This window comes from Mastomys coucha, unplaced genomic scaffold (assembly GCF_008632895.1).
Source record: "Mastomys coucha isolate ucsf_1 unplaced genomic scaffold, UCSF_Mcou_1 pScaffold11, whole genome shotgun sequence".
Classification (NCBI taxonomy): domain Eukaryota; kingdom Metazoa; phylum Chordata; class Mammalia; order Rodentia; family Muridae; genus Mastomys; species Mastomys coucha.
In genome coordinates, this window is record NW_022196893.1 from 12,688,673 (window position 1) to 12,700,555 (window position 11,883).

The following is an 11,883-nucleotide window of genomic DNA, read 5'->3' on the forward strand; positions in this document are numbered from 1 at the left end:
TCAGTACATCTATACTAATGCAGACCTGCTTGGAGTGCTCCTGTGAAAAAGGGTCACTGGTACCCAGCAGGCTTGGGTGCTGTAGCCACTGCCTGCTTGCCCTGCAGTAGGACTGGGGTTGCAGGTGGGGGGGTGTCTCAAAGCCCTTGACTGTTTTAGAGAAGAGTGTTCCTGGGGCTACTAAGGAGCCTTGAGTAGAGGAACTACGTTGCAACTTCATGTTTGTCTAACAGAAACCAATCTAAAGAAGCAGGGCTTGCTGCCCCTCACCTTTGCCGACCCCTCTGACTACAACAAGATTCATCCAGTGGACAAGCTGACCATTCAAGGCCTGAAGGACTTTGCCCCTGGCAAGGTCAGGAGGCTAAGAAGGAGGGGAGACAAACCAGGGATCTTTTGGGTGGGTGGGGTTGGGGAGTCACCTTGTTTCCTGCCCTGCTACACCCATTCATACTCAGAGCTCTTGTGAATCCACGTTCCAGCTTAACGTGGGTGAGCCCTGGCCTGGCACTTAGTACCCAACAGCTTGCCTGATACAATCTTGGGTTTTAAGAGCCCCCAGTGAAGATTGTGTGCCTAGGAGCACCATCTACTCCTCAACCCACACATATTTTTCTTTTTCAGCCTCTGAACTGCATCATCAAGCACCCCAACGGGACCCAGGAAACCATCCTGCTGAACCACACTTTCAATGAGACGCAGATCGAGTGGTTCCGTGCAGGCAGTGCTCTGAACAGGATGAAGGAGCTGCAGCAGTGAGGGGCCAGGCTGCCTGTCTTGTCCCACTCTGGACCCTGCTGGGTGTCAAGTACAGGTCCGTGTGCATCATCAGAGCCTGATCTGTCTGTCCAGCACGACCACCTGCTCTAAGACGGTGACAGACCTGCTTCTGCCCTATCCTCAGCCAGAGTGAACCACCATGGAGGGTGAACCACCATGGAGGGCACTTAAGATGTGTCCTAGCCCGCCTTCCTGTTCAGTTTGGTTTTCTTTGAGCAATCCATGCAACTGTATTTATTTTTGATGACAGCACTCCCTCTACAGAAGTTTTTATTCCGCCTGATCATTTCACTGGTGGCTGAAGGATTTTAGAGAAACTTGTTCTTATAAGAAAAAAAAAAGATCCTAATCTATTGAACATTCTGTCTGAGAGTGGTTGGTGTCTACTATTACCAGCATGGGCTAATGGAGGGTTTTTCAAGCCAAGGTTCATCAGGCCTTGGTCACATCTGGACCCTGGTCACATGTGCCTGCAGTAGAGGAGAGCTTCAGGGACCAAGAGCTGCCTCCTCCTCTGTTCCCCGGGGGCTACAGTACTAGTCCTGAGTACTAGTCCTGAGACAATGTAGGCACAGCACCTACCTTAAAGATAAAGCTGGTGGAGGCACACACCTGGGAGAGGCAGATGGGTCTGAGTTCAAGTCCAGCCTAGACTACAGAGTTAAAAGAGCCCAAGAAGGAACAGCTAATAAACAAATGCTGCATGCTGTCTGCCCCTCTAGCCTCTGCAGCAGTTGTGACAAAATAGGCTCTTTCCACTAGGCTCCATCAGCTAAATCTCACATGGAAAGGCCCAGGCAGCCCATGGGGGTTTGTCACAGAACAGTATCACACAAGTGCCAGTGAGAAAGAGACAGCAGGATTAGACGGTCATCTGTGGACCTGGGGCAGCTCTATCCCCACAGGATGCTCATGGTCACAGTTGAGGCAGCAGCAGGCCCCAGGCTTCCTGTGAGGTAGGCCTCCATCTCCACTCCTAGACAGGGTAGGGTGGGCTGGGCTCATTCTGGAAGCTCTGCCTTCCAGATGCTGTAAAAGGAAGGTGCTGCTTGGTGCTAACTTCATCAGCAGCTGACAGCACTGACACAAAGCACTGTCCACAGTGACCTTTTCCTTTATTACAGAGCCACTAAGCTCAGTAGTCAGTCTGGTCTCATAAACAAAGATCTATCATCTGTGGGCTTGGGAAAGGTCATCTCTAAATGGACCTTGGGGTGGGGCAGGCATGCTATCCCAGATGGACAATTCAGTGACCTTAGATCATGATGTCAGCTATTGAAATGGGAAGGTTCCTGCTGCTGCCAACAGTATTTATTAAATATTTCTGCTGTCACTGAAAGCCACAAGTTCATAGGATAGACTGGGCCTAGCTCATTAGTACAATACCTGCCTGACATGAAAGAGGCCCTGGGTTCCATCCTCAGACCTGAAGAAATTACAAAATAAAAATAAAAAGTCCTTGTGCTGGGAAAGCAGCTCAGCTGGTAGAATGCTTGCATGGTGTGCACAAGCCCTGGGACCCATCACTACCTTCCACATAAGTTCAATGTGGTACTGCACACCAGCGCTCAAGAGGTAGAAGCTACAGGATCCAAAACTCCAGGGTATTCTATGCTATACAGCAAGTGAGAAGGCCGCCTGGATCCATGACACTCTGGGAATGATTCAGGGTGGCTCCAGACCAGAGGTGCAGTGCCGGGGAAGGAGAGGACATGCACCTGTCCCTCTGCTCCTGGTCCCACCAAGCCTGGCTCTAGGCAGCATTAAGTGTGCCAACTGCTCTCTCTTTTCACAAGTCTGGACAGGGTCTTCAGGTTGGGTAGTCACTGTGAGCTCCGGGGCTAGTTGCTGGTCCACCAGGAGAGAAGGCCCAGGCCTGGCTCACTGATAGATCCCTGCCAAAGACAAAAAAAAAAACAAAACAAACAAAAAACAAGTACACTCATCACTCCTCAGAGCTGGGCTGCCTGGCACAGGAGGGTAGACTAGTACCCACCCTATTTATTCAGCACCTGCAGGCCCAGAACAGGCAAAGGAAGTTTGGGGTTCACAACACTGGTAGGCTGTGGAGAGGCTGGGAGCCGTATCAGTACTTCGGCCCTAGCTGGCCAGGTTTTTAGGAAAGAGGCTCCACAGCCTCAGGTGGGATCAAGTAATCTTCCTCAGCCCCAGACCTGTCTTTCCGAGCTCCCAAAGTGGCATAGAGGCAGGAGACTGAGAAACTCTCCTGGAGCACCGTTCTGGTTTCAGTTTTGATCTCTAGCCTCCCATCATATCCAAACTCTCACCGTGCCTGCCCATCAACTACAGCAGCCTTGTCACCTCATGGCTCCAGCTCTCAGAAGCGGACTAGTATGATTGACAGATGACAATCACAAGAGACCTGACCTGCTAAGGGGGTTCTAGGAATGAAACTTCAAGAAAGCAGTCTCCTGTCAACTTACCACAAGTGTATAAGGCGCTTCCTTCTTTGGCAGCTCCTCACTTGAAGAGGTAGCCTCAGCTGAGCTGGGTCCTGTGGGGGATGTGTCCACAAAGCTCTCATCCACCACCCTGAAGCGGATCTCCTCCCCAGTGTCCATGTACAGGTCATGAGCTCCTTCCTCCGTCTCATACTCCCATACCCACACTTGTTCGGTTTCATCGCTGGAGTCCAGCGTCAAGGCCACAATCATGCCATGGGCTTGCATGAGGCTGAGGGCCCCCTGAAGTACTTACCCTAGGTAAAACCAACCCTAGGTTGAGACTATTTGTGCTAGGAAATACAGTAAAAGCTGTTTCTACCCCTTGGAGAGGAGCCAGTTTGTACCAGGACCCAAAATGAGAATGCCCTAGGCACCCTGCACTTCTCATTTAATCCTCATAACTAATCTGACAGGCGGATCATGGGCTTGCCCGGGTCTCAAGATAGGAGGCAGGTTTGACTGCTTTCTGCCTAAGGAGCAGGAACAATAAAGCAAGGCCAGATTTGATTCCACAGTCTCATGTAGGCCCTGCTTCTGCCCGCACAGGCCTGGGACAGAGGAGAGGCTGAGGCCCTGCTCTACTCTTCCCCATAGCCTACAGAGACATACTGCCCTCTAGTGGCATACTGCATTCTCCATAACTGCCCAGAGTGCAGTTGTCACACACCACCTGAGCCTCTCCTGGGACCAGTGACATTCCCGTTAAAACAGCCCCAGAGCTGGGGTGAAGACAAGCTGTGGTGCTCTGTACTTCAGGCCAACTCTGAAAATCCCACATCCTGGGAAATGGAGGCAACCGGCCAGGGTGAAGCTGCTGGGGACATCTGAAATGACTCCTGCAGAGACAACCTGAGTGAAGCGACTAGGGGTGACAAGAGCCCCAAAGGTATGTACAGCTCTATTATTTATCACCCAGCCAGTCAGACATGGGCATGTGGATACCATGATCAGAACAGGAAGCAGAGGTGTGTGGGCTTTCACACGAGCACCACCAATAGTGGCAGATCACACGAGCACCACCAATAGTGGCAGATCACACGAGCACCACAGTAGTGGCAGATCCCAGAGCCGCCACAGTAGCAGGGCTGTCTACTTCCCCCAAATCATACTTGACAGGATACAACTTGGCAGGCTGCTGCAGTGACTCAGGGGGGATGAGAATGTCATCAAAGAACCCTAAAGAGACTGGAAGAAATAAAGAAATGATGACATGAGATGGAGGCTTCAAAGGGACAGCCCAGCAGAGATGGCAAGTCCCTTTCCCAGTGTGGCCCAGGTGTCTCCAAGGGCAATCTGTCCCCTCCTTCCTCAAAGCCCCACTTCTCTATCTGTACTACCCACATGGGCTGAGCACACTGGACAGAGCTCCAAGTCCATAGCTCCCAGCCTTCCCAGCTCCCTGCACTAGAGCCGGTCACCTCCACCAGCCCAGCACCCATTCTCAGCATCTAAGCTGTGGCCTTGCAGGAGAGCTGAGGCCCTTACTCCATCCTTGAGCACATGAGGGAGTGAGGTGTCCCTCCTTTGGTGCTGCAGCTGGACAGTTTCTCTGATGCCGTAGGAAAGATTCAGCTGCATTCTGGACCACACGGTCAGCATACACTGCCCACCCCACTGTGTTCCAGCCTTCCCCAGAAATCAGGGCACCTTACCGTGCACACCCTCTGGGCTGCAGCCTTTGATTTTCCCAATGAGAATCTCATCCAGGAAAGGGTGGAACACCACATAGCGGAAATGGACTAGAAAAGAAGGCCATACTGTTATACTCACACCAGGCCTGCAAGGCTGCAGAGCCTGGAGCCACTCATGGTCTCCAATGTCCACCTCACTCACCCAGTGCTTTGTGCAGAGTCCTCTTGCAAGCCTAGAGCCTAGACCTGCCCACCAAGGCAGAGAACCAACCCTCCCTCACTTGTGTAAGGTCACAGCTCGGTTCCCATTAGGAACCATCAGCAGCTGCTGCCCTGGAACTGAGGCTGGCTTCCAAATCCATCTCAGTCACATCTGAGCCTAGATTCGGGGCCATTAGTGACCCCAAAGTCAATTCCAAACAACCTTCAGGCTGTCCTTCACATTCCAAAAGGATAGAAGCGACTAGCCCAGCCTGGAAGGAAGTTCCAGTCTCCTGATGCCTGACCAAGCTTACCCTCAGCACAGAGCTGACCTGGGACACGATACTAAAAACCCCACGGCTGCCTGCCTGTGGTAAGGACGACACATAGGTGACTTCATGGGTTCTCGGGCCTTGTCCCTTGTGCTTCCTACTCACCTACTGCCTAAGGAAAACACTGGCTAAAGCTCTACCAACACCAGAATGATTCCTGGCCTCAGCAGAGGCCCTCTCGCCCAGGAAGATGCTCTCTGCCATCAGACTGCCCATATAAGCCTCCCGTGACAGACACCCTATTCTACCACACAGAGGAAGAGGAGGCAGCTCAGAGGCTGTGTCCTGCTCCAACCACACAGTTCTCCTGCCCATTCAGCCATGGATAGATTCTATGGCAGTGGTTCTCAGCCTTCCTAATGCTGTGACCCCCTTTAATACAGTTCCTTGTGCTGTAGTGACCCCCAACCATAAAGTCATTTGATTTGCTACTTTATAACTATAATTTTGCTACTGTTATGAATCCTAATATAAGTATCTGATATTCAACCCACAAAGGAGTTGTGACACAAGCTGAGAATCACTGCTCTACGTTTTTCCTCAGACAAGGCCACAAGGTTGAAGGCATCTTGCTCAGACAGACTTACTACCAGCACAGGCTTCTACCAGGACTCCTTCAGTGGCCTAGCCTGCCAGCACCCATCTTAGGACATCAGGGCCTACCATGCCCAGCTCTGCCCAACTGCACTCTACCTTCTGTGAGGTGACAACCTGAAGATGACCAAGGTTTCTGCTAACTCTCCAGATTCTAGCCAGGAGCAGCTGTGGGCCACTTATGCAGAAGCAGGCAGGCGGATCTCTGAGTTCAAGACCAGCCTGGTCTACAGAGTGAGTTCCAGGACAGCCAGGGCTACACAGAGAAACCCTGTCTCGAAAAACAAACAAAAAAGAAAAAAGAAAAGAAAAGAAAAAGAAAAGAAAATAGATCCCAGATGTGTACTCCCCAACCCTTGGGCTGTGCTGAGTTTCTGTGAAAAGGACAAATTCCCAATTCCACTCACATGAGTCACTGGTCAGGTTCTACAAGCCAGAAAGCAGAAGAGGGACAGCAAAAACGCTCAGTGAATAAAGAGGCTTGCCACCAAGTCTGACCCCTGAGTTTCTGATGTTCCTGCAGTGCTCCATGGTCCTCCAAGGATTTCAGAGCTCCGAGTGGTAATCCCACTGTGTGACACGGTGTTCTTAGCTGCCCCGACCCCCATCCCAGGGGTTAGAGCCAGGATTCAAACATAGGTCTGTGAGATGTACTTTACATCTCCCACAGTAAACAAGAAATGCAGGTGAGCAGGGTGTTTGGGACAAAAAAATCCAATCCTGGAGACCAAGTGCCAAATACCACCAATGTAACAGGCAGCAATTGTTCCTGGTCTTCCTGAAGTTTGAATACCTATCAGCACTTGTCTCTTGGACAACAGCTCCTTGGCTCAGCTCAGCATTCTCTGAGAACAGAGGCCTTGCCCTTGGCCAAGTGCAGAGCTCAGCTCGGCTTGGCACTCCTCTCTGAGAACAGAGCTCCTCACAGTTTTCTCCATTCTGGGCTCCCTTTTCTACTCATGAAAATGCCTAATCCACACAAAGACAGCCTGTTTCCTGGAGCTCTCTGCAGAGCTCAACACCCATGTCAACTGATTAGTCATAGGTGCCAGCTCAGACCCCAGGCTGTCTCCAAACACTCCAGAGCACTCGCCCACCCATCCCTGGGCTAAGAAGATGGCCAACACAAAGACAAGATGGCCAACACAAAGACAACACTGTGGCTTGTATGTCTGGCACTTTGTCTCTGCTCCATTAACAGGCTGGGCAGGCTGAGGATCCACACTGCTGCCCAGTGCCAGGAGACAAAGCTACAGAGGAGCCCTGGACACCAGTTCTGCCCATCACTCCTCCAGGTTCTACCCAGCAGATGCACATACCTTTCAGTTTTCCTGCAGTTTCCCTCAACAAAGGGGCAGGGTCTCTTTCTATGTCCCTTAGTTTTAGCCATGTGACATCATCTGGCACAGACCTTCAGACCAGCCCTGACTAACTGTCCAGAAGAACACTACCCAAGCAGCCCACAAAACCAACAGAGACAGCGATCCCATACTCCCTCAGTGCCAAGGTCCCCTCTTGAGCTTTACTATATTAATTTCTTAGTCCTCCTGGAAGCCCTGAAGTATAGACTCTGCTATCACTGTTGGATATCCCAAGCTGGCCTGGAACTCCTAATCTTCCTGTTTCCATGTTTGTATGTTACAAGTATGTATCACCATCCCTGCTCAGAGACCACACGCATGGATTCGTGCAGGCCCTCACACACATATATACCATAATATGGAGATCAGAGGAAAATGCTGTATAGTCAGTTCTCTAGATTGTGTAAGAAGCACATTATTATTTATCCCTGAGCCATTTGCTAGTCCCAAAGGACTCTTTTGTTTGTTTGTTTTTCCAAGACAGAGTTTCTCTATGTAGCCCTGGCTGTCCTGGAACTCACTTTATAGACCAGGCTGGCCTCGAACTCAGAAATCCACCCACCTCTGCCTTCCAAGTGCTGGGATTAAAGGCGTATGCCACCACTGCCCTGCCCAAAGGACACTTTTAATTGCTGTGTCCTATTGTCCCTTTAGGTCCCTAGACCCAATTAGTCTGCTTTTCCCCTGCCTTCTGCTCTGTGGCCAGTAACAGCCACAACTTAGGCCCCTTACCTAGAGGGCCATCTCACCATGAAGCAAAGAGCAGCATGGGGGTGGGGCAAATATCAGGGTCACTAGATCAAACCCTAGGAACACACAGGCTGAACCACAATCTAAAACTGTAGTGGCTTTGAGAATACCGCATCCACACTGATGTCTTACAGGTAAAGAAACTAAGGCCCAGAGAGGACATGAGTACCCAGTCACTGAAGTCAATTCCTAGAAGAATCAGGACTGGGGCCCAGGTCTCCCACCACCTCAAGAGGCATGGGAGCTTGAGTTTTTGCCACAGAAAAATGAACCCTAAGAAATATGGCACCCTAGCAAGAGAAGGCACTCACCTTTGGTGTGTGATGCTCCATCCCCTGGGAATACATAAGCATCCTCCAGCTTGGTGATATCAAACAGGCAAATGCAGAGTCCCACGTTGTATACGACCTGTGCACACATATATACACAGTGACCCCAGGGCCTGGCTCCCCCAAAACCTTCACGGTTACAAGGAAGCTCTGCGCATCCCTTTCACTAACGGACATGAGCTGAAACTCTGCGGGGACCTCAGGATGCAGGACTCTGGAAAGGCCAGGGCCTGAGTGACGAGCCAGCTTCCAATGCCAGCCTCACCGAGGGACCAGCAAGGACACTGCTCTGCCTCTCAGCCTCAGCTTTCCACGTTCACATCTGAGACAGCAGCTGGAGTGTGGCGTGGTCAGGACTGACATGAAGTCTGCTGCTGGCTGAGTCAGACCACAATGTCCCTGCTTAAGTTACACTTCCCAGGGTCCCAAAGTCTGAGTCCCAGATCACAGCCAGGAAGTGTGAGAACTCCATCACTCTCATACCTCCTCAGACGGGGCTCACACAGAGATATGTGACCAAGGTCCTTCCACAGACCAGAAGCCCACACAGCCCACGCCACATACTCGTGTTCTAAATGATTTGGCTCAGTGTCTGCACGTCTGCCACCAATATTACCCCTAGTCACAGCCCTCACAAGAGCTGCTCAGAGACTAAAGACACATAAGAACGCTTCAGAGCTGGGGCAGAGCTCCCTGCAATGATCCTCTGGGACGGCTTCTCTCTCAGGATCCAGTGAACTGGCCTCAACCACACACGATGATCCCTGCCTGTAATCCCTGCAGCTGAGACAGGAGGCAGGGGTGTCAGAAGTCCAGAGTCATCTTTGGTTACACGGTGAATGTAAAGTAAGTTCAAGTCCCATGAGATGCTGTATTAAAACTAAGAGGGGAGATGGTATTGGCAAAATGGCTCAGCAGTCAAGGCTCCTGCCACCAATCCTAACAACCGACATTGGATCCCAGAGCCTTCTCCTCAGGAGCTGGGCAGTGACCTACTCATATGTGCTGTGGTATATACACACATTTAAAATGAATCTATGTAACTGAACAAAAAGAAGAAAGAAAGAAAGAAGACCTGGATGTCGTGGCTGAATAGGTATGGCATCCACAGGCACATAAATTTGACTGCTTAAGGGCCGGGCGGTGGTGGCTCACGCCTTTAATCCTAGCGCTTGGGAGGCAGAGGCAGGCGGATTTCTGAGTTTGAGGCCAGCCTGGTCTACAGAGTGAGTTCCAGGACAGCCAGGGCTACACAGAGAAACTCTGACTCGGAAAAAAACAAAAAAGCTTTACAGAATAGCCTGGACTATAAAGGCCCTCTGCGGTCTGGCTTCCGGCTACATTTCCTAGACCACCCTCTTGGCTCCAGCTCCACCAGCATGCTCTGCCTTTTTACATGCCACAGCCCCTCCTGCCTCAGGACCTTTGCACGTGCTAACTGTGCTGCCTCCACAGCTCTTTACACCCAACCTGCTCCAACCACCTAAACAGAGTCTCCCTACTTGGCCTCCCCTCACCATCTGCTCTCAGGTCAATGGCTGTTTCCTGAGAAGTCGCCAAGCTCTTCCATCCCAGGTGACACTCCTCTGTTCTCCAGCAGTGTGAATGCCTGTCTTTCCTGGCGTTTACCCCAGCTCATTACAAGGTCAACTCTTTTCCTCACTACGCTTCAAGGGCAGAGCTCATGTCTCCCATTGGAGATAGTAAAGGATTACGTGAGAGAAGGCCCCTGTATTCAGAAAGGGAAATACAGTAACTAAATGAATACAAGAAAGGGGCCAAAGAGCTGGCTCAGCTGGTAAAGCTACTCTAAACCTGACAGCCGAGTTCAATTTCACACACTCCTCTGACCTCTACTCCACACTGTGGGCAACACAGGTACACAAACTGAGATCCAGAGAGGGTGACTTGGCCAAGACTGCACAGTAATTGAATGAGGAAACAGGCATTTTCCAATTTCTGTTTTACAAACCCATTTTGTGCTCGCTCTCTCCGGTTTGTTTTTTGCCAACACTGAGAATCGAACCAGTGACCCAGCAAATGTCAAGGAAATTTTAAGCACTGTTCAACATCCTGATGCTTTTTGTTTTTTTTTTGAGACAAGGGTTCTCCGTGTGGCCGTGTCTGTTCTAGAGCACCCTCTGTAGACCAGGCTGGCCTCGAATTCACAGAGATCCGCCTGCCTCTGCCTCCTGAGTGATGGGATTAAAGGCATGCGCTACTCGCCAGCAGCTTCGATGCTTTTTAATTTGTTTGAGACAGGGGCTAACTTTGTTGCCCACGCTGGCCTTGAACCCAGGATCGTCAAAAGCTTGAATGGCCCAAGAAGCTGGGATTACAGGTGTGCACTACTCCGCCCAGCCCATTTACTCCCTTGGGTACACTTTGTCATCCAAGTCCGGTTCATGAGGAAGCGAAGCAAAGAGACCCTGACATGAAGTTTACGTTAAATGTGCAAGGCCAAGGCTGAAGCAGGCGACGGCCACACTAGCAGCGGGACCGGTCCGGACACTGCCGGGCAGCCCGAGGGCCCAGTACCTTGTTGGCCAATTTCTTGTTCAGCTCCTCAGCAATGGAGTCGTTGAGTTTCCGCTCAAACTGCCACGGGGGTATGCGCACGGTGTCCACCATCTCCACCAGCACGAACATCCTGCGCTGGGGCTCTGGAAGCCGGAGAGACTGTCAAGCCCGAGGGCCTGCGAGGGGTGAGGGCCTGGGGGCCCGCTGGTGGACGCCACGCTCCTCTCCGGGAGGAAACTGTGGCCTGATCGCGCCAGCCTTGGCGGAGCGCCGGCCCCGCCCCGTCCAGGCTAGTCCGGTCCGCAGCACGCGCGGAAGCCACGCACCATCCACGCGTGTCCAACAGCTTCGAGGTCGCAGCGCAACGCTCGCCAAACCAAATCAACTCAGCTTCCGGAAAACTGACCAATAAGAGGCGTGTGCCCGCCCCCGCGGGTCGCGAAGCTGCGCGACGCGCCCGTGAGGGGCGGGGCCGGAAGGTGGGCGGGGCATCCTGCCCTCTTCGGCTACTGAGAGACGAGGGGCGGGGTCGGAAGGTGGGCGGGTCCACCTGCCCTCTTCTGCTACTGAGAGACGAAGGGCGGGGTAGAGCGCGGAGAGGGCGGAACCTCGTTCTGAAGCGAGCCAAATCCCGGGCTCCTGAGCGAGTCTGGTTGCTAGGCGACAAGTCTGCTCTTAGAGACTGATTGTCTTCTGCACACCAGCCAGAGAGATCCTTTGAAAATACAAATATAACACCTTCAAAATAGTCTTTAACTCCAGACAAGCACCCAAGAGAGTGGGCAAAAAAGGATCATCAGGGCTTTCTGGATGACAGTGATTTTAAGTAGTGCAAGTGAGAGTACATACTCACCAAAACTCAGCACCCTCGGTCCTTAAAACAGCTGAATGTGAACAGCCTCACGCTTGTAATACCAGCA

General features: G+C 51.7%; 2 protein-coding genes across 2 annotated transcripts in view; one reads left to right on the top strand and one right to left on the bottom strand.

Annotated features, from left to right (window-relative positions):
- Aco2 (aconitase 2) overlaps positions 1–1,143 on the top strand; it is a 40,330-nt gene extending 39,187 nt beyond the window's left edge. The window contains exons 17-18 of the mRNA XM_031350303.1: positions 234–355; positions 625–1,143. Coding sequence (XP_031206163.1) covers positions 234–355; positions 625–759 — 257 coding nt within the window. The 3' untranslated portion in view covers positions 760–1,143. The remainder of the gene's footprint in view (positions 1–233; positions 356–624) is intronic.
- A 735-nt stretch (positions 1,144–1,878) lies between these two features.
- Positions 1,879–11,354, bottom strand: Polr3h (RNA polymerase III subunit H). Its single transcript, XM_031350313.1, has 6 exons — positions 10,982–11,354; positions 8,426–8,522; positions 4,898–4,984; positions 4,367–4,430; positions 3,225–3,426; positions 1,879–2,675 (listed from the first exon to the last, which is right to left on the bottom strand). Exons 1-6 carry the CDS (start codon positions 11,090–11,092, stop codon positions 2,622–2,624), a joined length of 615 nt encoding a protein of 204 aa, XP_031206173.1. The 5' UTR covers positions 11,093–11,354; the 3' UTR covers positions 1,879–2,621.
- Between the last annotated feature and the right edge of the window lie 529 nt (positions 11,355–11,883).

Coding starts and splice junctions, on each gene's coding strand:
- Polr3h (XM_031350313.1), bottom strand. CDS start 11,092: ATGTTCGTGCTGGTGGAGATGGTGGACACCGTGCGCATACCCCCGTGG. Junction 4,985..8,425: donor TGGAGCATCACACACCAAAG/GTGAGTGCCTTC, acceptor CTTCTTTTCTAG/TCCATTTCCGCTATGTGGTG. Junction 2,676..3,224: donor AAGCGCCTTATACACTTGTG/GTAAGTTGACAG, acceptor TGTCTTTGGCAG/GGATCTATCAGTGAGCCAGG.